Here is a 24,141-nt window from a genome sequence, read left to right as displayed (position 1 = left end):
GACTATTTTCGATAAATATTTGCTAAAGGTGACGAAAATACTACGTGACCATAACAACCAGCACTCATCAAAAAGAGAGAAAAATCGGACGCTGAAAATTAGAGGAATTAATTTATTAAACACAACACTAAAATTAACAACCAAAGTGATAACAAATATACTGAACGAAATTATAACACTAGCAGAAGAACAACAAGGTTTTAGGTCGGGAGATCATGCACCGACGCTATATTTATAATGAGGCAAGTGCAAGAGAAATCACTAGAATACAACAAACCGACATATCTATGTTTTGTGGAACTTAAGAAGGACTTTGACCGGGTCAAATTAAAGGATGTTATCCACTTATTGTACGCAAGAGAGATACCCTTAGGAATAATCAAAACGATCGAAAATAACTACCAAATCAATACAATAAAAGTAAAACTATTGTTCAACCTGATTATGGATGAAAATTTACTAAGATGTAAATTGGAGTTGGAAGGTCTACAGGATCACATTCTACAAGAAATGAAAGGCAGAATTTACAAAACAATCATCAGACCAATAATGACATACGCGGCAGAAACACGACCTGACACAGAGAGGACGAAAAGGATGTTTAAACAGCAGAGATCAAAAAACTTGATGGTAAAACACCATGAGACAGAGCTAGAAGTACAGATATACGACGTAGATGCAAGTTGGAGGACATCAAGGACTGGGTAAGAAATAGAAGAGTAGAATGGAATGATCATACAAACCGAATTACACCAAATAGAGTAGTAAAGACGGCAAGAGACGATTTCCCAATAGAAAGGCGATCAGTAGGATGACCACGAAAACGATGGAACGACAACTTACTGGAGACACATTGAAAAATAGACAGGGTCATGTCTACATAAAAAGAAGAAGAAGACAAGCCATCGGAACTTCTTTCTGCAGATCTGCTGTATTCTGTCACACTCGATATATTTGGCTCTGTTCTTCAGTGTTCTTGTATGGAGGCGACATCGAATCTGCCAATAGCAACAGCAAGTTCTACGAAAACTGCCTACCTGTGCTGAAGCTTAGCTAGTAGGATCCTGGTTAAGGTCATTAGGATGTAATTCCCTCACTGTTAACACGTACAACAGTACGTGTTAACAGTGAGGGAATTTGTTATTCTACATGACCAGAACATACTTCAGTACTACATTTTAGTAACTTAAGCAACGATGTTTTTAACGAATTAGGTTTCTTACAGAAAGCTACAGTGTTTATTCTGTTAAATTTAAGCAAAATAGTGCGGAATACTAGAATATACATTTTTAGATCCGATTAGTCTGCCTTTCAATTTAAATTTAAGACTTTATTTAATTTTTAAGATACCTTAGAAGAAGGAAAAAGTGTATGGTATGTGCTCAAATTGACGAGTGCTTTCCCTGACAACAAGTGTTAAAAAATCGAAAATGTACAAGTAAAAAGTTAGTTGTCTAGTAGGAGACCTGCCACTGCACCGTTGCTTACCATAAATGTACAAATCACGTAGACTAAGATTCGCCATACAGATCACTCAGATTAAGATTCGTCGGTCATCATGCACATTAGACCACCGATGGCTAAAGATAATTTTGTTCCCAGATGAAAACAAATAAGTGTAAAATCTCCAGGGGGAATTTTGGGGAGTAATTTGTTTTGAGGTGTGCATGGCTCTAGTACCCATTATTTATGACCAGTCCATGAATTCGTATTTATATGCGGAAAACTTTATACAAAATCATGTTATGTAGTTTATGTTGTAACGTAAAATAAATCTGGATGTGTAGAAAAGCAGTCCAAAAGTTGAGTACTATTTTGGGAAACAAAAAATTAACCCAATGGGTAGTTTCATCTTGGAATTTAAGTTAAATCGAAGAATTCCAACTTTAAAGACGCTCACAATGCAAACCGGCCCTCAGGTCGGTTTTTAAATAAAAATGTCCATTACAAAATGATACTTGATAAAAAAAATAAATTTTATATTTCTGGATGATCTGGTAACATATTAGATTTCCATCAAACTGTCAATAGTTAAAAAAAAGTTATTTTTAAATTAATAAAAAAATTAAAATAAATAAAAAAAAATTAAAAATTCTCCTTGGTCATATTCTTGATTATCATTAGATTGATTACACGCATTGATTTTTACATTATTAGACATACAACAAAAAATAAGAAATAAAAAATACTGTTATACATATACATACATTACCTATCCCTTAAGGGGGTGAGTAGGGTTCATTTTCAATATTTTTAACCTATTTTTAAGATTTTTTATTGAAAATTTGTTTACCATAAATTTATTTATAACATTAGTGCATTATAGTCCAACATTTCAAGAGTATTATCTGAAATTTTGGTACAAAAATATTAAAAATTAAGAAAATGACAGCTAATTTTTCAAGATTAAGAAAAAATTTACTTTGAGGTGTTCATCGTAACTTATAACTGTTGAAAAAAAAAAACAAAAAGTATTTCGTTAGTTTATGAGTTTCCCTAGGTTGCAACTTCGACATTTTGTTCATTTTATCATTTTTTCAAATTTTAGAACCAAAAAAGACAATTTTTTTTAATTTTCGAAAAATTTTTTGTTAAAATTTGACTAGTTTGATGCTGTGTAATTAAAAAAAAAACTATAAAAAAAAGAAGAATAGAGCATCTTTTTGCTCCTGTTTTCGATGAACTCTGCCTTTTTTTGTTGTGTGTTCTGCCAGAGTGTTAAAGACAGTATTTTTTGAAAGACCAGATGGTAGAAGATCAGTAGGCCGACCGAGAAAAAGATGGAAGGATGATGTTGAAGCCGATTTATCTAGAATTGGGGTACAACAATGGGAAATAGAAGCGCAAGATCGTAGAGGATGGAGGGCGATAGTGGATGCGGCGAAGACTCACCCCGAGTAGTAAAGCCAGTGAAGAAGAAGACACTATAATTATTTCAATTTCTATGTGAGTGATCACTCACTCATCTCACTCCCTCACCAAGCTCACTCACCACACTCACTTACTCACCTCAATCACTCAAATCAATCACTCACCTCACTTACTGAACTCACTCCCTCACTTCACTCACTCACCCCATGCACTGTAAAAACAGTGCATCAAGAAAATATTAGCTCTATACCCTCTAACTGCAATCTATGTGGATCCCTTTAATAAGGAATAACTGGGTGAAAAGGAAGGTAATTTGGGCTGTGTAAATAAACATTTAGAGTACGCCATCTCGTTCGAGATTCTAAGTGTTTTTTTGTTGAAAAATTTTAAGATGCAAATTAACATCTTATACAGAGTGAAAGAAAAAAATGGTACAATGCCATTTAGGTGGATATATTCATTTTTGTGCAAGTTAATACCAGGTCTCACATAACAAGCATTGTGTTAAATTGCGTAAATAAGATCGTTATTAAAATTTTAAAGTGGCTACCAGAAATTCAGATTTAAATCCAATTGAGCACCTTTGGGATGTTGTAAAAATCAATTTCAATGGATAATCAATGGACAAGTCGAATGTAATTATAATTTCGAATTGTTTCTAATTCCCTATGTCCGATTGTTTTCGATCGACGATGAGAAAATAAAATGTTGAAGTCGTGGAGTAAAATATAGTTTTATTGAGAGCTACTGAATTATTACCCTACAGTTGTTGTTGAAGAAAAAATTTATAATCGACTGTCCCAATCTAGTCCCGAAGCTATATTTATAATCTCACTAAAACGCTACGATTCATCAAATAAGTGTATTGCCCTCTGCATAGAACACAAACCTTTGACTTTTGAAGGCTGGCAAATATAATTTGAACCGAGGAAATAATTGTAAGCATTTCCTCAATACCTATTAGGCAATATATAGTTTGTAGGAAGTTAAACAAACTGCAATTAAGCTACTAATAGATATGTTTTACAATTATACACGGTGAAACTATAAAAAATCAGGAAATTAAGATTAATGTGATATTACAAGTTAATAGACTAATTTGTGATTGAACAACACAATTGAATCAGTGTTTTTTAATTATCGTCATTGGCATTATCCTAATATTCAATTAAATAAAAATTGCAATAACAAAAATATTTAGTTTTTTATATATAATATACAGTTTACCGATAACTATTCGTTCAAGTAAACGTGTAACTTATAAAAAACTGCATTTTGGCTAAAACCAAGAAACGTTTTTCTCGGATGATAAAATATGTATTTCTACCGGCTCATTTTTAAAGCCGAGACTCGCAAGAATACAAAAAGTCAAAAAAACAAAGAAAACGAGCTATCCGCTGAAATTATAATATTTTACTTACCCGCTGAATCCTCTTCTTTTATTTACCGGAGATGAAGTATTTACTGCAGCGGAGGCGTCATTCTGAATACTAGTATCTGGAACAAAAAAGAGAATAATTTATATAAAAGAAATCACTATATAAGAACAACTTTGCTATCATAAAATATTAAAAGATTAAATTAGCCTTCCTAGAAACTCTACTCTAGAATTGTGGAAATATTTTCTAATCTAAAGTTTTTAAAGTATTCGTTTGAAGTTTTCATATCTTTCAAAGCCAGTAGTTTAATCAGGAGAGAAATTGTATTACAGACGGTGAAGTTATTATAACGAGTTCGTATTCTTGCACAAAAAATTTTTATACACGAATTTCTAAGGGCTCAAAAACTAGATATTACGCTTCTTTTCGTGGGCACATGGTTTGATGTTTTCGTATAAATTCAATTAAAAGTAGACAAAATAACCTGAAATACGGTGTTTTTAGTACAAAAATTAACAAGTTATTATTATTAGTGATTTTTCTTTTAATTCACGAAATTTACTAATCATTTGACTGATCTTGAGTCTTAAACCAGATAACATTCTTTTAGAACTGCATTAACCCTCCGTTAGTCGTGTGGGTGACAGGGGTCAACCACGCCTATTTTTACGCTCATTATACTCAACTGGCACGGTTGGGCCTTGTCACCGCACATTTACTTCATATTAAGATTGAATAAGTAAACTCATCGGCTCAGTTGTTTAAGATCAGCAGTGAGTTAGTTGTTGTTGCTAGATAAACGTTATTGTTTAAGCCTGAGTTTAAGATTGAGATCCTGAGAAATACACAGAACATGCTTTTCGACGTACGTCCGCTACAATTATGGCGAACAGTGACATGACAAGATCAAATCCAACGACAAGTAGGTTGAAAATCGGTAGCTGTGGCGACTGTTTACGTTGCAGAGAGTATTACCAATAAGAAGAATGTTTCAAACATTATTGGGAGTGCCATTAATGGAAGTACAACCCTATTGGTTTTCGAGAATGTCGGTAGTATTAATTTGAACAGCATTTCCTCTGATTTATAAAACGGAAGTATAAATATTTCATACAATAGCAACTGTACTTTTCACATTCATAAAAGATTAGATTAAGATTTCAAATATTTAAATAAATCTTTTGAAACATTTGTTAGGAATATTTTATTCATATTTTATTTATTTGGCGTTACAAGGTATGTTCTCCTGTCAGGTCAAATCAATATTTTAAAACTGTTGACGTTGCCATGGTAACTTTAAAACGCGCGTTTTTGAAAGGCGTACTTTAACAAACAAAATGAGGTACCAATAAAAAAAATAAGTTTACATCTGTTTTAAAATTTATCTTTTAAATGCCTTATATTTCGTTTCCTAGAGACGTGAAACCTTGTCGTGGTAGAGGAGGCTTAATCAAGCTCGTTAATTTAGTGAAGTGAGCAAGACCGAGTGAAAGCTAATAACAATTTCAGGAATCCAGGCGACGCTTAGCTTATAGTAGCTTTCTTCTGGCATTTGAGGTTTTTCCGAAAGTGATAATCCATTCTCAAGCTTCTCGTGGAACCAGAATGGAACAGGAACAAAAAAAAACGTATGTGAAAATGTGATGAAGTTCAACGAGGACCAAAAGAGTCGAGCGAGTGAGCATGAGTGGCACAACGAAGAAAGGGCAAGTCTTTGTTGTAGTGTAATTTAGAAATATTACTTTAGAAAGTTTATACCTATCCATAAATCTATTATTTAAAATATATACGTCATAATCATATCCACACTACCTTTCAAAATAAAAAAAAAAAAACGAAAACATTCACTCTTTAAATTAATTTTAAGATTACTTTGAATTACAGTTTTTAATCTATTTTCTTATCTATGTCGCTTCAGCTGGAACAGTCAGTACGTAACAATATCATACACATTTTAGACGATTTACTTATTTGTAATACTGAAGGTTAAGAATAGTGTTAAATTTAAATATAATATTAAGCTCATAGCTGTATTATTGGTTGCCTACATTTGAAATATGATGTAAAGATTATATAAATAATCTAACTAATTATATTATTACGCCAGTCAAATAAAATTGTAATATGTACCGGGTGGTCCAATAAGCCGATCTCTCGGCTATATATCAGAAACTATTCATGTTATAACTTTATGAGGAAAAATTCCTTAGTAAAAATGGCCAAGAGAAATCGCTGGAAATAACCTTCAAGTTTCTGGGTTAACCGCTAGGAGGCGTAACCTGTGAAGAAAAATTTGAAAACCAGTTTTTTGTGAAATATGCCCAAATATACCAAGTGTTAAATAAGTAAACTAGAAAGAGGTCTAAATTCCGCACAAAGTTGTTCTAGTACTTTTTTTTTATTTTTTCAAATAAAGGGTGGGGGGAGTGGGAAAGTATTTGTGGATAAATACCTATAACTTTGGTTTGGATTAACCGATTTTAACGAAATTAGTGGCATTAGACAGAGTGTGGATGATTTAATTTACATCTACTATAAAACAATTGCATTTAGTTTTAATTTAGTTTTTATGACAGATTGGGACACTGTTCAGCCGTAGAAGGTATTTGAATCATTTCTGTAGGGCATAAAGAATTATTTCTTATTTTATTAGGTATTATTTTTTATTTTCAATAAGAGTATATTTTTTGTTTTATCTTTTTAAAGATATACGCTTTTATTTTTAATTCAACCACAAAAAATTGTTCACATTATTAAAAACCAATACAAATGCACCGCCTTATAATGATCAGTGTATTTTTATCGAGTTTATGTTACAAGAAATGAACCGGATATACGTAAGCAAAACAAAAATCGACGGACGGAGATGCATATCCCTTGCCTTGTTATGTGTTACTAAATGGTTTTCTCGTTTTCTGTCTAGGAGTCTAAGGTTTCGGAGGGGATCGGAGAATTACAATTACCTCATACGATGCAATGTTGCCGATTTTACCGCTTTATGTAATTTGCAATATCTAATCCAAAACTTAACGTACTGTGTGTAAGTTCTAACTCTTTCATATAAATAGTCTTAATTTGAACTTTTAATTTTATTTTTGACCTAAATTGTATGTACCCTACAACGAATAAACAGTTTATGACTGACTAGATTGTACAGTTTCCATCAGGCTGGTTATAACCATTGCCAGTGATGTTTTGATATAGTGCCAATTCTCTTATAAATTAAATTTACATTTCAATTAAGGTTGTAGTTGCTGGCATAATTTTGATTTACTTTAGTTTAGACTATGATTTTTGTTTATATTGTGTGTTCATTTTTTGTTTCATATTGTTTTTAGCTTTTGGTTTATTAAAACTAAGACCTTTGTACTGTGGCCTGATGATGAGGTAGATATTGTAAGCCTCGAAATCGGTAGCCTAAGATTGTGAGAATTGACCATCTCCTATACACCAGTATTATGGATTCACATTGGCAACCTTTTCATCATGTCTCTTGCACTTCCCTCATTATAAATATAGCGTCGGTGCATGATCTTCACATTAGAAGGTTAAAAGGAAGCAGAGCACCAGGAACAGAAGGAATCCACAACATTGCCCTCAAGTAACTATCAAAGAAGATAGTAGAACAACTGTACTATATTTTCAAATACTGCGCAACTGGAAGCATGCCAAGATCATCCCTCAACTAAAACCAAGGTAGGAGGGAAGGATGGAAGGACCAAGGAAGGACGGAAGAAGACTGGAAAGCTACAGACCAATCTCACTACTGGAAACATTAGGAAAAATACTAGAGAAAATCATCTACAGAAGGCTGATGAAGCACTCAGAAAGAAGAAGAATCATTCAGGAGAACCAGTTCGGATTTAGAAAAAGAAGAAACTGCGTACTCCAACTAGCAAGAGTCATCAGCGACACGAAGATCAGATTCAACAGGAAACAGAAGACAGGAATGGCCATCCTAGACATCGAGAAGGCATATGACACGGTGTGGAAGAAGGCACTAATCTACAAGATGGACAGAGCTAGATTAGTTATTACCTCATTATTTAGTTAATCTATGCGACACATATCTAACTAATAGAACCTTTCAGCCGACCAAAAGACGTCCAGAATTCAAGAAATCCAAGACGGACGCCTCGCCTGTACTTTCGCTCATTTTATACAATATTTTTGTTTCAGAGCTACTAACATAGAACAAAAAACAAGCACCAACAAAGACCAACACCAACAAGAACCAACAAAGAACAAGCATAGCCTTCTACGTGGACTTTCGGCAATATATGCAACAGGAAAGAATGATAGAAGAATAGTCCAAAGCACAGAAAACCACCTCGGAAGAATCACGGAATACACCGATAAATGGAAGATCAAAATCAACGCCCAAAAGACGCAATGCATCATGTTCTCTTAGGAGACAAGTCCACCAGTAGTAGAAATAACAATGGGAGGAAACAGTATCCAGTCAGAAGATTCAGTCATGTAACTAGGAGTCCATCTCGACAGGAAACTCAACTTTACGAAGAACACTCAACCAATCAAGGTGAAAGCAAATGCTGCTAAAAAACTAATACTTCCATATATTTTTAGGTCAGTCCACTAACGAAGGCCAAGAAGATCCAGTAATACCAGGCCTACGTTAGATCGGTTGTTATACGCTGTCCCAGTGGAGCTCCACATCGGAAACCAACTGGAAGAAACTTAAAGCTACACAGATGTCATGCTACAGGATCATCGATGGATCAACATGGGAAGAAAGAATAACAAATGCAACCATCAAAGAAAGGCTCCAGTACATATCACTGAGGGAGGTGGCTGAGAAAAGGACAAGATACTTCTTCCATCGAGCCACAAGAAGACTCCTTAAGACCAGAGACATCCTCGCCAAGAATAAGATTAAGAGGATATTTAGATCGACTCACAGATTGATCGACCATATGATCAAGGTCTAGCCGGGTGGTTGCCGAAGACAGCCGATCAGGAAAGTAGGTACGATGCCGAAAACAAGTACCTACAGAAGAATAAGCCAAGGAGTCCAGGACAGAAAAAGTCAAGATCCGAGAGGAAGCAATCCAACCAGTAGCCGGGCAGAAGCGGGACGTCAAGAAAGAAGGCTACGATATCTAAGTTGCAATATCTTAGATGTGAAATGTAATTATATTAAGGACAAAAAACGTTTTTATTTTTATTTTTTATTTTATGATCCTCTCGACATAAAACCTCGTTGTTCTGCTAGTGTTATAATTTCATTCAGTTTATTTGCTATCACTTTGGCTGTTAATTTTAGTGTTGTGTTTAATAAATTAATTTCTCTGTAATTTTCCGGGTCCGATAAGGGTGACTTATTAGTCAAAAATATTTTACGGGAAAATTATTTAAAACGGGATGGGAGAAGTTAACTACACTATTTTTCATCACAAGAGCTATATTTAGACAGACAGATTTTCTATCTACAACTATATTTACAACTGTTTAGGACATTTATTAATAAGTTTCACTGTTAACTTTATACTACCAATTATTTTTGTGTAATATAATGAAACTTTAGTAAAACTAGAAAACTGTTTTAATTTTGGCATATTGATAACCATCAACTGAACTTTATAGAATTCACATTATGTCAAAGATCTATGATCAAGAATAACGCGTTGGTCACATAGTTGTCGATCTTCAAGTATTCATAAATTATTCATACCGACACTGAGAGTGGATTCCACGGAGAATTTTCTTTGACTAGCTGAACTAATATTCCACGTATTTGTTTTTTAATAGTAATTAATAATTAAGTTCGATATGCTGCGAATTCAATTCAAGTACATGCCGCTTATTGATTTATTAATGTCTTAATTTAAAGAATGCAACTTATTGCTAATGAACATTCATTCCGCTAGTTATTGCATTAGACGATTAATTAAATCATCGAAAAACTACAAATTAATTTCAATGACGTTCTTGAGGAACAAATATTACTCCTAAAGGTAACCGATACAGTTTATCAATAACATTGATAACATGTAGTTGTACAAATTTTCAAAACTGCACATTTTCGAAATAAGCTTCCAACTCGTAGTTGTTCTTATTTTCGTATATATGTAATATCATAAGAGAGAAGATTTTGCCGGCAATATTTTCGACTGGTATGAAAGTTTGTTGCCTGGCAATTTTCATAAGCGAAAATTTTCAAAAGACAACCAACTTAAATAAATCCAGAAGAAAATTTTGCCAGTAAATAATTTTCAATGATATTTGACAAGACTATTTCACGAGACAATTATTAATGCACCATATCAACGAAACATAATCTTTAGCTATTTGTTAACAATATTAAATTTACAATTATTATAAGCTATAGTAGTTTGCCTATTCTTTTCTACCAAAGCATGATTTTGTGTATTATTGACCTGTAGCATTTGGGAACTCGAAGGTCCAGCTTCATTTGTTGTTCTGAGATTTTCGATCAACTTCTGGTGGTGACTGGAATCCAGCTGCAGATATGGTTTAAGAGAGCTCATTTGAGTGACGCGTTAATTTAATTAATTCCTGCTCAGAAACACCTTGCTTGAACAAGGCTGACATAGCTGAAGATCGATGAGAATAGTTTGTTATTTTATGTTTTTTTTTGTGTCTATTCCAATTTTTTCAGCTGACATTTTTGTCCACTTAGATACGGTGTTGATTCCAAGTGGACAGTTCTTGAACCAAGATCCATCCTTCCCGTTGGGGTGAACGGTAAGGAAGAGTCTGTCTGATAAAATCTTTGGTCCCCTTTTTTCCATTAATTTCAAAAATAATCTAACTGGGCATAAATTTTCGTTTGATAAATTTCTTAACAGCCATTTGCTGTTTGCCAAACTTTTTGAACCGCCTTGATTTGTTTTGGAAAAAATGCTGTTGTATTTAATTTCGGTCCGTAAATTCTCCCATAACATCAAATTCCTTATGAAAAAGTGTTAATCTTTCAGTTTACGGTCTCATTGCCTCTCCAAGCAAGTTCAAATGAGAAAAGGTGAAAAAACTTTTTTTATGCTCCATCGGGGGATTCCCCGTCGTAGCTTTGGATGATTTTCAATAGTTCTTCGGTGGATAATGCTTTTGAAATTAGTTTTCTTTTTTCTTGAACACTTTGAAGCTGCCTTCGTCTGGTATTTCTAGCCAATCTTGCACATTTGAATGATATATCTGTGAAAGGGTCGATTTTTATGCCGTAATCCATAAAATATTTTTCTTTTACCATTTTTACTGTAGTATTCTACATTTACAGGTCGACTCGTTAAAGTCGACTTTACAGACGACTCTTGATAGTCTTCGCCATTGCCTTTTTTCATGTTAAAGGCATAATCCTCGAGAATTTTTGCTAGTTTCGTTATGGTAGTAAAGTATCTTTCAAGCGTAAGATTTATCACACGTAGGAACTCCAAAAATTGGGTCCAAATAGAGCTTCTGGACCTCTGCGTGTGCAATGGGACATTTTCCGAAACCACTTTTTTGATTTCTTCACCTAACTGGCATCCAAATCTTGAATTTTCTTCTGGATTCATTAGATATGTCCAAAATCGATTATGCCTCAATGACGTTTGTCAAACTGACAACAATAGAATTACCAGACACCTTCGTGACGGATCTGTCATAATTTTGTCGCTGAGAAATCACTGGCACGAAGGAGTTTTGTCAGTAGGAAACGTGGCGTTGCTATGACGTTTTATGAGTTAAAAATAGTCTAGTGAAATAGTGAATAAAAAATGCTATGGCATATACAGTCCCACATATGGTGTACAGAAAATAAAACTAATTTTGTACTGAATTTGGATAATTTAAAATAAAACTTGTTCTAAAAACAAAAATTTAATCAAATCAACTATAACGTGCTATAAAGACCCCTTGCATTTGCACAAGCATACTACATAACGAATAACTGCTCCTCTAAGCTGTTCGTCGTCTAATTGCTGTAGTGTTCGTTTAAGTGCTTTCTGGATCCTAATTTTCCCCTTTAGCATCATCATCATCATCATCAGTGGCGTTACAGCTCTTTATGAGCCAAAGCCTTCTTCAGAACAATCCTCCATTCGCCCCTGTCTCTGGCAACTCTTCTCCATGCTCTAATTCCGATAGACTTCAAATCATTTTCTAGGTTGTCTTGGTACCTAAGTCTCGGTCTTCCTCTTCTTCGTTGTCCGATCGGCTCTCTTCGGTCAAAAACTTTTCTGACTATGGCATCTTCCTCTCGTCTGATTACATGACCTATCCATCTGAGGCGTGCTACCTTAATGAATTTTAAAACGTCAGGTTCTCCAAATCTTCTATACAACTCAAAATTGTAACACCTGCGCCACAAACCTTGTTCTTTTATGCCTCCATATATTCGTCTTGGTATTTTTCTCTCAAAACGTTTGAGCAATTCTTGGTCATTCTGTGTTAGTGTCCAAGTTTCTGAACCATATGTTAGCACTGGTCTTATTAGTGTTTTGTATACAGTCAGTTTAATTTTTCTAGGCATTTTTGAGGCCATCTGTCTTCTTAAGCCATAGTAACACTTATTGGCGAGCACTATTCTTCTTTTGATTTCTTCACTGACGTTGTTATCTTTGGTTAGCAGCGACCCTAAGTATATGAAGGTGTCAACACCTTTCAGTTCTAGGTCATCAATTATTATTCGTGTAGGTGTCGGGTTGCTTGACCTAGTGTAACACATATATTTGGTCTTTTGAACATTTATATTTAGTCCCATTCTGTGTGCAGATGCTCTTAACGACCGAAATGCTTCAGTCAGAGATTCTGTGGACCTACCTATGATGTCTATGTCATCTGCGTATCCGACAATTTGTACTGATTTGTTAAAGATAGTACCATTCGTAGTAATCTGCGACTCTCGAATTATTTGACTCCCCTTGAGCATATCCCTATACTACTTGTCTCTTTCGATGAGGGTCATCTTTAAAAATAAATTCTGGGCCAAAAGTGCTTTGCAAAAGTCGTACAATGGGCCTAAGAACGATACCCAACAGTAGTATATGACTATTCATGTTATTAACTATCAGTCATAAGTGCATGCAGATTAAAAACACTGTTCAGATTATATATTTAAATTATTTAAATATATCAATTATCATAATATGTTTCATGTCGTTGCTTATAAAACGCATAAAACACCTAGCATATTTGAGTTTAGATAAGTACATGTACAATGTCTGTATTGTCTGTATTTTCAATAAGGCATTTCCTTTAATTACAATTAAGACAAAACATCACAAACCCTGGACTACCAAAGGTATCCGCATACCAACCCAGAATATGCGTTCACTACCGTATATCAAGAAATTTACTACCACCGTCTTTGTCACTTCATATATCTCTAAGTACAGAGGAACCTATCTATAACTTATCAAAACAGCTAAAAGAATGTACTATCAGAATCGTCTGGGAAGCTCTCAAAATGTTGCAAGAGAAACTTAGTCCATAATAAATGATCTTCGAAATAAAACTAACACAGCTCATACAGTTTCTCTTCCAAACCCTGCAAATCTAAATGAATACTTCGTTAATGTGAGTAAAAATATAAGATCAAATATTTTGCCACAACAAGATCCTATTTCCTATCTTCCCAATTCAAAATAGGTCTCGAATTCATTCTTTATAAGACCAGTTGATAAATCGGAACTGAACCTAACAATCAGTAGTATCAAAAGCAAATCTTCTTGTAGTACTAATAAACTATCCATAAAACTTTCCTTAAATCTCCCAAAAAATGGGTTGGAAGTCCTGGTCTCACAATTAACGATTCCTTTGAAAAGGTATATTTCCAAAGTGCCTAAAGACAGCCATTATTATTCCTCTTCATAAGGGTGGTGACAAATCTAATGTCTGCAACTATAGACCTATTTTCTTACTACCGGTCCTATCCAAAATTATTGAGAGACTTATAAAAGCCCGACTTATGTCCTTTCTCGTTGAAAACAACATTTTATCACGAAGTCAGTTCGGCTTTTTATCTAATAAATGTATCAATTATGCTATGTTTTCTGTACTACATGAGATCTATCAAGCACTAAACAATAATCTTTATACGGCCACTGTTTTTTGTGACTATGCCAAATCTTTTGATTATACAAATCATATTTTGATAAAAAAACTAAATTTCTACAGAAATCGAGGTATTTTTTGTTTCCAATCTTACTTGAGGAATAGGAAACAACTAGTTAGAGCAAATGATACTGACTCTCAGTCACAAAAGCATTGTATGTGGAGTACCACAAGGTTCAGTCCCGGGTCCTCATTTTTCCTTATCTTTATAAATGACATCACTAACTTAAAAATCGATGGAAATTTTTTTCTTTTTGCTGATGATACCAGTATTACCTCGAGGAACTCTAATATTGCAACTCTTCATGCAATTATAACTTCTGATCTACTTAAAATAAAAACCTGGTCCGACTCTAATTTACTCTCTTTTAATGTGGATAAGACAGTAGCATTATCCTATAAAGGAGCTCTTCAACCATTGCTCCTTAATAACAGCCAGACGAGTACCGTTGATTCTGTAAAATTTCTTGGTATTTTTATAGACAGCAACCTCAAATGGTCCCTTCATATCGCTTAGTTAAGTAAGAAACTAGTGTCAACCTTCTATGCAATAAGATCTGTTTCGAAGGAAATCAATTTAACATCATCCAAAATAACATATTTTTCTTTGTTTGAGTCTCATCTTCGATAGGCCTTCCTTTTTGGGGTTCTAGTATAGCTGCCCAATCTGATCAAAAATTCAAAAATCACAGGATTTAACTCTCCCCTCTTTATATATTCTAGAAACTGTTTGCTTAATTCGTAAACACCTACATGTTTTTCCAGGAAGACCTAATCATGACTACTCCACCAGAAATTCAAGCTTTGATGTGTATTTACCGATCCCCACTGAGTTATTAAAGAAATCTATATTATATTTGGCAAAAAAATAATGCAAACAACTCCCTTTGTAACTTAAATCTACAAATTCTTTCCTTAAGTTCCGTAAATTGACAAAAGCCTATCTATCTGAAAGACCATATTATTCAGTGGAAGAGTTTGTTAACGAATAACTAAGAAATTACAGTACGTTTAGGTACAAGCAACTAAAGTATTTTTTTATATACTCGTATATATATTTGGGTATCACATGTAGCAACCTAATCTCATAAACTTGTTCGTAAGGTTTTATTATGTAATTTGCAATTTAGTTAAATTTTGCAATGGATTGTAAGTATATTTTATTATCTTTTTTTTTGTGATATTGACGATTTATGTAATTTTAGTAAATTTTCATTGTTATTGTTAATTTTTTTTTTTACTTTTTGTAAGCTTTGTCCATAAAATTGTACAATTTTCAGTAACAATAAAGTATATTTCTGTTCTATACTACAGATAATGTTTTTCGATGTTTTCTACTCAAACAGATCGTACACAAAAACGTGCAATATTTATGTTAGCAAGTATATATGGTATAATAATTGGACGACACTTGTACACATCGTCGCCGTAACCTTGTTTTCGTACCTCTATGCCAGTTTCCATTCAGATCTATTTTGATCCCGCTTTATATCTTTTTTAAATATACCATCACGTAATAAACATGCCATCTTATAATAGTATCAAAACAATGAAAAGAAAGTTACATTCGAAACATGTCCAGGTGCTGGTGCCAAAACTGTCATAATAAGGGAGCTGACGTCAATATTACCCGCAAATCTTTTTATTATAAACTAGCTAAATAAAAATTACAAGACAATAATTAAATTTTACTCATATAATAAGTGACTCCCTCACAAAGAACAATAATAATACACATTTCTAATTAGAGAAAAATCCACTATAGACCATACAGCTATTAACACGCCCATACATACATTCATCTCAAATACCAGACGTCATATAAGATCTCTGGAATCAGCGAAGATGGGAAATGACCACATCTTGATTCTGAGTTAGATATAAAATAAAAATAGAATGGAAAACAAAAGAATCGAAAAAGGGCAGATAATAAACAATTAAAATCTCTATCAATCATCAACTATAGAGGATTCCGGCACTTTTCTTGTGTAAAAGTGGTTTCAGTTAAATTGGCTGAAACTTTGCAGAGAGGTAACTTTGGTCATGCTGATCAAAAGTTCTTATTGCCCCAAGAATCGGAAATCAATTGTTTCAGAGTTGCAGAGGTTCAAAGTGTCACGTTTTTAGACCATTTAAATAATAAATATTGGTATAGTATACAGGGCGGTAGTAAATAACTGCAACAAACTTCAGGGAGCGATTTTTGTATAAAACAGAATGACAATTTGCTATATAAACGTACATATGTCCCCGAATGCTTCGTTTTCCGCAAAATCCTTTAATTTTAAATTGAATTTAATTCATAAAGCAGTAACTTTTATTCGACCCTGTATAAAGTTCGGTTTTGTTGTTTATTCGAAGAAATGTTTTTTATAAATATCTAAAATCTCATAATTTGAGCACTTTAGTTCTTTTGGTATAGAATACGGATTCAATTGTTTGTTTACACACACGATCGGAATTTTCCATTAAGATCGGCGTGAGAAGCATTTGCCACATACATCTACCAAATTCCTCTAAATTAGACAAATTGGTTGCTAGATCGAATTGGACACGATGGCAGGGAGATTTGTTTTACCGGTAAAAATCATACATGTGTGGGAATTCGTCATTATGGACGAAGCTTTAAAATAAAGCTGTAGTCCTGGTTTTCTTCCACCAGTACTGAGGGCTTTGAGTACCTTTGGCTTGTGTTTATTGTTTGAGCATGTATTAGAATTCAAAAGTATCTTTAGGGCAGTAGTGGGGTGCAAAATTAACCAGACACTCAGATTTTTTTGTTTCTTGTTGGTGATTAGATCAAAACTCGTTAATTTGTTTGAATTGTATTTTATGCCTTATTAGCGATAGCGTTTTTTTTCTTGTTTGAACCTATTTAGATGTTTTGTGTGAACAACAACACTTTTACACATACGTTTTGTTATTAATCTGAAATAGTGGCTTAGTATTAATTTAAGTTTATTGTGGTACTGTACCTGATTATAAGTTCGGCTGTAGGTTTTTGTGTTGTTCCCTGTTTAAAACTTGCATTAAAACAATTATGATACCAGAAGAAGTAGCACAAGCTGTTGCTTTACAGGATGATGGGCGGAGCATTCGTTACATCACAAATGCTTTAGGAATTTCTCGAAGTACAGTGTTAGATGCAATACAAAGACTCGGGAAACACGAAAATACACCAGGAGGCCAGGTCAAGGTAGACGAAGAACCACAAGTCAAGTTGAAGATCGCTTTCTTAGGTTACAAGCGATACGCGATCGTACATTATCAATACTAGTATTTGTTAAACAATTAAATGATGTCCATAGAAACACAGTTTCCGTTTATATCGTTAAATAAATATGGATTAGGGTCCAGAATACCTATCACGGGACCTGTATTAAGAGCAGATCATCGGAGGCAACGTATACACTTCGCTCGCGAACATCTTAATTGGGGTGTTGCTGTTGCGATTGCAGTGCTGTGCTTCTCACGGATGAATCAAGATTACACAGATACTCATCAGATGGGCGGTATAGGATTTGGAGAAGAGCTGGTGAACCTTATCAGAACGTTCTCATACAGAACTTGTTACAATTCAAAGCGGCAATTTAAACGATCAACAGTATATTCAGCATACCGTTTGGAAGATCATGTAGTTCCAATTGCCCCATTTATTGAAGAAAACTTTCGTCTGATGCAAGATAATGCATGTCCGCACATGGCCCGAATAACACGGGATTACTTGGATGAAGTTGGGATTCGTTTATTACCATGGCCCCCAAGGAGTGCATACTTAAATCCAATAGAGCATGCATGGGTTATTCTGGGCAGACGTATTCGACGTAACCATGGTGAGTTTGAAACCATGAACGATTTGGAGCAAGCAGTTCATGACGAATGGGAACAAATCCCTCAAGCACACTTTGCTGCCTTAGTCCGAAGTATGCCTGATCGAATGAGAGCCGTAATTAGGGCTCGTGGAGGTTATACACTCTACGACATATCGTTTTTCATAAAAAATGTTTATATTAAAAAAAATTTGTTTCTTTGCAGATTTTCAAATTTTTTAAATTGTTTATTGTTTTTTCTGTGCAACATTCTTCAGTTGTAATAAATTTGACTTTTAAATTTTGTTTATTATTATTAAATACTCAAACATCTTAAACTTTTTTAAACGCCAGATTTTAGGAAACATTTGAGTGTCCGGTCAATTTTGTACCCCAGGTATGTCTACCAGGTCATCTAGAGAAATTTATATTTAACTTTGTAAAAAAATGTACGAAGGTATTAATTCGTAATGGACATTTCTGTTTGTAAGATCTAAATTGATATGTCCAATTGGATCTACGTTTTGATTAATAATAAATATGGCTTGTGCGTAACAATTTTGTATTGTTTAATTTCTTGTAACAATATTCTTTTCTCTTGGACCAACAACTTTGCTAAGCGAAAATACGAGGTAAGTGTGATTAATTTTATTGTCTATATATTTATATTTCTTATTGTTTATTGTATTTGATTATATATGTTTTTTGGTTTAGGGGTTTCTGTGTCCCTCACAAAAATGTCAAAGTGGCGCCCTTTTTGGCAATTTATTTATGATTTTTCTTTGTTTTATTCATCTCATATTTCTGGTTTAGCTCTAGTAGCTATCAACTCCCTTTAACAATTTTTCACTGTACGATCGCATATCGCTTGTAGCCTAAGAAAGCTATCTTCAACTTGACTTGTGGTTCTTCGTCTACCTTGACCTGGCCTCCTGGTGTATTTTCGTGTTTCCCGAGTCTTTGTATTGCATCTAACACTGTACTTCGAGAAATTCCTAAAGCATTTGTGATGTAACGAATGCTCCGCCCATCATCCTGTAAAGCATAGTAAGAACGATCCAAAGAATCACGCCCACATCTCCTCCGATTCTAAGCAACGTGTCCTAGTTCATTTTGTATGCCTCAAACACTCTCTAGCGTTTGTAGTGCTACTGGTGTTGAAATTTTTCTTACAAACTGACGATTAGTAATCGATTAGTGTTCTTTCTTGTTTATAAACAATAGTTATGTCAATAATAGGTCTAATAAAATTCTGAATTGGCTGTCCGTTCTATTACGTCTTTTATTCCAAATTACATCCCGTAAACATGATGTCACAGCTGATATTTTGTTGATAAAGGGTACTTTCCAAGAAGATAAAGAATACTCTTCGTATTTCCTATTAATAACTGATAATGCGTAAAGGCTTTTGATTAATTACATGCTTGTTTATGTTGCTTGCTAATTAAATATCTAAAATAAATAATCGAAGAGGTTGAAAAATTCTTTATATAAACCACTTTCCTAGCCAGCTTTCTATAAAATATGGGCTTTGCGTCCAATCTTCCCCGACAATATTAGCATAAATAAATGCGGTAGCACTGACCCTGAGTAAAAAATAAAAAATATCCGAAAATCATTAGCATATTTCTTTCACGCACTGTTAATTTTAAATTAACCGTATGACAAGAATGTAGGCTAAATCTTGACCTGAGTCAACACGAACACATGGTTTTATGGCACCGCATTATGCTAGTAGGGAGTATGCAAATCTTTTTGTCTTGAGACAAAAGTGAAATTATTGGCGACGCGAAAAGTGAAATCGGCTTTTATTATTTTCATAATAACATATTATCGCGAGTAATTAAAAATGTTGATTTATTTCAATAATAAAGCAGTATTCAGGTGTGGTTCTTAAACTCGGATTACAGGGATTAAATAAGTAGTTTCGTAAATAATGCACACGTTGTTTCATGTCTTCTTTCTATTTTCTGTGTATTGCCTTTCTGTGAAAATTTTAGTGTACTTGAATGGAAACATTTAACAAATAATGAATTTAAAAACATAAAAAAATCGCACAGTTGTGTTTTTATTAATTTTTCTACTCACTCCGTTCATGGCAAGACTAACGCAATCTTAAATATTCTCAGATTTATTAAAACAAAACATAGTTGTCGAGATTTATTGAAATTCAAAAGAAACAATTACTTTTTAATTGTAAGGTAGACTAAACGGAACTAAAGCAGCAACAATACCTCGGGTCTCACATAGAGACACACCACAAACACAAGACGAGAATGCACAGACAAACAATTCGCGCTTGATCGATGTAGCGTGAAGTTCAGATACTGACACATTTTGGTCTCTGGTTTGTTTGATGTAAATCATCCACAATGAAGCGGTAACGACGTATAGGTTCTTAGATAAAATAGTATACTTATTTAATATTACTTTAAAGATAGGATTCGGCAAATTCATTCAAATATTGTTTTCGAAATAAAAGTAAATCACAACTTCTCAGAGTTTCAGATCGGTTATTTTGTCTTCAATTCAGTTTTACATACATATTCTTACAAAGATATCGCACATATTTTTGACTTGCAGTTATATTGACAAGCGGGATGTATAGCGCGCGGTCCAATCCTATTAGCTTCGTACACAGCGAACGATTGAAAAAAATATCGCTAAGTAGCTCTTCGGAGCGAAAAGACGCACGGAATACTGCTAGGGTGCTAGTTCCTACCGATCGTAAAAGTCTAGCAATATGATGGAACGACAGTTGGTGAGCCGTGCGTCGGTTGAAGTGTCGGGATCGCAGCAACGAGCACAGGCCGCGATCTAGTTCTTATGTCCCGTACGTAGGAACAGTAACATTAACATAGCCGTCGTTTGAGGTTTCGATAGTTGGTATGGGGGCTACTAGAAGCGAGACGAGTCCATAAGTCGCACTGGTCAATGGGTTGCGTTCTTAGTCTCCGAGACGAGCTCTCGTGGGACCACTCTGCTTTCGTTCCACATAACCTTCATGCAGGGGGTTTTGCAGGTCATATACGATCAGTCTCAATCTGAACGTGCACCTGCGAGACGGGTCTGTAGTTGGTGACAAGTGGTAGAGGAGTAGGTTCCTCAGCGGCAACCTGTCAAGTGCTTGGTGGTTCGTTATTCCACCTGAATGTAACTGTTCGCCCTTTTAGGGATCACGAGCAGCGACACGTATGGCAACACAAGTACTGCAGGTAGGGTGAGCCCCACGATATGACTGTCGTGTCACGCTCACTGGGGACGGACTCGCAGGGGCACTGGTTCTGCCAGGATAGAATTAGACTTCCCCTAGGAAGTTGGCTATACTCTTTATGTACCTACTCTACCCAAACGGTAGCGTATTGGGTTGTCAATGACCGTGGGTCCCCGGTCTCTACTACCCGGGGAGGGAATCTTTGTTATCCATTTGTGTTGTCACGGATTCCTTGATGGGTGTGGAGTCCAGGTTTTATTGGGTTCCCTAGGCTTCGAATCCCCCTCGCTGCGCAGATGCGTCCTTTCATCACAGGATGTGTGCGGCGGGTCCGTGCCTAGGCCAGAATATCGAGTATTGTGTAAGATTCTAATGCTTCGGGAAATGCAATCCAAGTAGTGATGCCGTCTTCCCATGCCCCCCAACCAGCAATTCCCTAACAGGATGGGCCTGGGCACTGGTGTACCCGGAAAGGTTTAAAAAAATTTTAAATTCCATTTGATTCAGAAAGCTGTAACTTTTATGCGACCCTGTATAAAGTATCAATTCTCCGTCTTCCACTTATATATTCGAACGTAGTTTATCATAAACATTTGAATGACATCTCAGAATCTTCAAAAGAGAACCATTTGAATTCCGAACGAGAAGTCCTCTGTAGATTTTTATTTGTACAAATTTTAATTGCACTAAATAAAAGCAACAGCGTCCTCTTTAAATCATTTTCTCTGTAAGGATTGCGTTTAACAGATAAGCACAATAAGTGTCTGTTAACAAATCGCCACATGTCTCTAGCATATTTCTCTGAGCTCAAACAATCGCTCACTGAGTATAAATGTTCCTGTCGGTAACTACGGTGTACGACAAATTCGTAAAGAGTTACTGATTTAGCCCGTAACCAACACAGGACTGGATTGTTTGGCATAAAGATATGAATACAGATCGCAAGTTCTTTTGGAAAGGACCTCGTATTAACTGACCAACCTTTATGTAACTTCCAATGTAATACTAATAAATTGATATCCCCGGAATGTTGTGTACATCGCTTCATTCCTAATCGATCTTTCCAAGAAGGCACTCTTCCCTTTAAGTAGAAGGAAAAACATACAAAACAAAATGTAAATTTCGCCGATAAAAATTCATGATTAAATTGCTTCGTGACTAGAATTTAATCAATCGATTATTAATTGTGACAGGCTACGATGAAATATAAAAAATGGAATTTCGGACTAGAGGCGTTCTTAATAGAAACCTAATAGCGATCCGGTTCGGTGAATCGTCAAAAATTTGCGAAAAAAATCATGTAAATATCGAAGCAATGTGGAAAAAATAAAAAAAAAACGTAGAAAATCAATCAAACAATTAATATAATGAGGATTGACAAAGCCGCAGGACTACAGGAAATGTGGAATGATTTTCATATTTATGATTTTTTCAGTACGTGCTGGTAATTCCAGTAACCTCAAATGCTGTTGTAATTCCAAATGAAAGCAATATAAAAAAATATGAATTATGTACAAAATGATCACCTTAAAAAGCCACAATTTAAAATAAAATAAATTCATAAACTAATGACACATTAGAGCAGCATTATTTAAACTTCGGTGAAAATTGCAGCATGTTTTTATACTTTTGAAATTTATTTGGCAAAATAATGATAAAACAAAGTTATATCAATAATAAAATGGATTTACTAATGATATTTGTGACTTATTTAAACGTTATAATTTACTATTTTTATTTGGAACTTTCCACTTCGTATTGTGAGAACGATTTCCGAACGAACAGGAAATCGAAACGTCCAAATGAACATATTTTAAACAAAAAATGTAGTTAATTGCCGATAAAATGGTAAATTATACTAAAATCCACAAAAATTAGGTTCAAAACAAACTTAGATGTTTATATTAAAGACACAATAAAAAACAGCGCGTGGCACTAAGTTCTGAGAGAAGTGACTACTTCTTATAGCGCGTTATTAATTTATGTGGGTTAATGAAAGTTTATGTCTGCTTATTACCAAATGGCTAATATTTTTTTATAATAACTTTTGTTTTTGTAAACAATTTTGTTTATTTTAGTCATTTTCAAATTTTGTTATATATAATATAGAATTTATTTACTATTTACATTTTTATTATTGAATTTATGTTTAATTACTTCATTTTGATTATCATTATATTCTAAAAAATAGTATGTGTTAGGATTTTTATGTTTTAAGTTGACATGACATATATAACCTATATAATCTGTGTATCCATTATCCATGTTTGAGAAATAAATAAACACAAAAAACTAAATCTTTATTCATCAGCCAATCCAGTACCCTATGGAATACAAAAAAACACAACATTGTTGATCCTTCGAGCGGGATACATCCAAAAACAGCTATTTTCAAAAAATATCCACAAGAACTGAAGTCTTCTACATACACTACACACACAGGAGGGTAATCGTAAGTCATTCATTCTATTTCCTATTTTACCTTACTAATTATCCAACCTATTATTCATAATTTAGAGGCTTTAATCAATAATCATGTTTGATTTAGCAAAATGTATTAGAACTAGGGGTTCAGCTAAAAAGCGGTTAACTTTGGTAGAAAAGTTTATAGATGTTATAAAAATATCAGAACCAGATAGGAAACCTTCATTAGCTGATGCTACAATTAGAATTAATGAATTAGAGTTAATAAATAAAGACTTTGAAATCATTCAATTAGAAATAGAGGTAAATTGTCCTGAACAACAGCTTGAGGAGAACTATAAGGAGAGAGAACAATTTAAAAAGCGCTATT

The 24,141-nt window shown here is 34.2% G+C and overlaps 1 protein-coding gene across 6 annotated transcripts in view; it reads right to left on the bottom strand.

Moving 5' to 3' along the window:
- trio (trio Rho guanine nucleotide exchange factor) overlaps positions 1-24,141 on the bottom strand; it is a 668,772-nt gene that overhangs the window by 165,128 nt on the left and 479,503 nt on the right. For all 6 annotated transcript variants that reach the window (XM_072529242.1, XM_072529243.1, XM_072529237.1 and 3 more), the window contains one exon: positions 4,293-4,368. In XM_072529242.1, the coding sequence (XP_072385343.1) occupies positions 4,293-4,368 (76 nt within the window). The remainder of the gene's footprint in view (positions 1-4,292; positions 4,369-24,141) is intronic.

This window comes from Diabrotica undecimpunctata, chromosome 4 (assembly GCF_040954645.1).
Source record: "Diabrotica undecimpunctata isolate CICGRU chromosome 4, icDiaUnde3, whole genome shotgun sequence".
Classification (NCBI taxonomy): Eukaryota; Metazoa; Arthropoda; class Insecta; order Coleoptera; family Chrysomelidae; genus Diabrotica; species Diabrotica undecimpunctata.
This window is presented reverse-complemented; position numbering and strand designations above follow the sequence as displayed.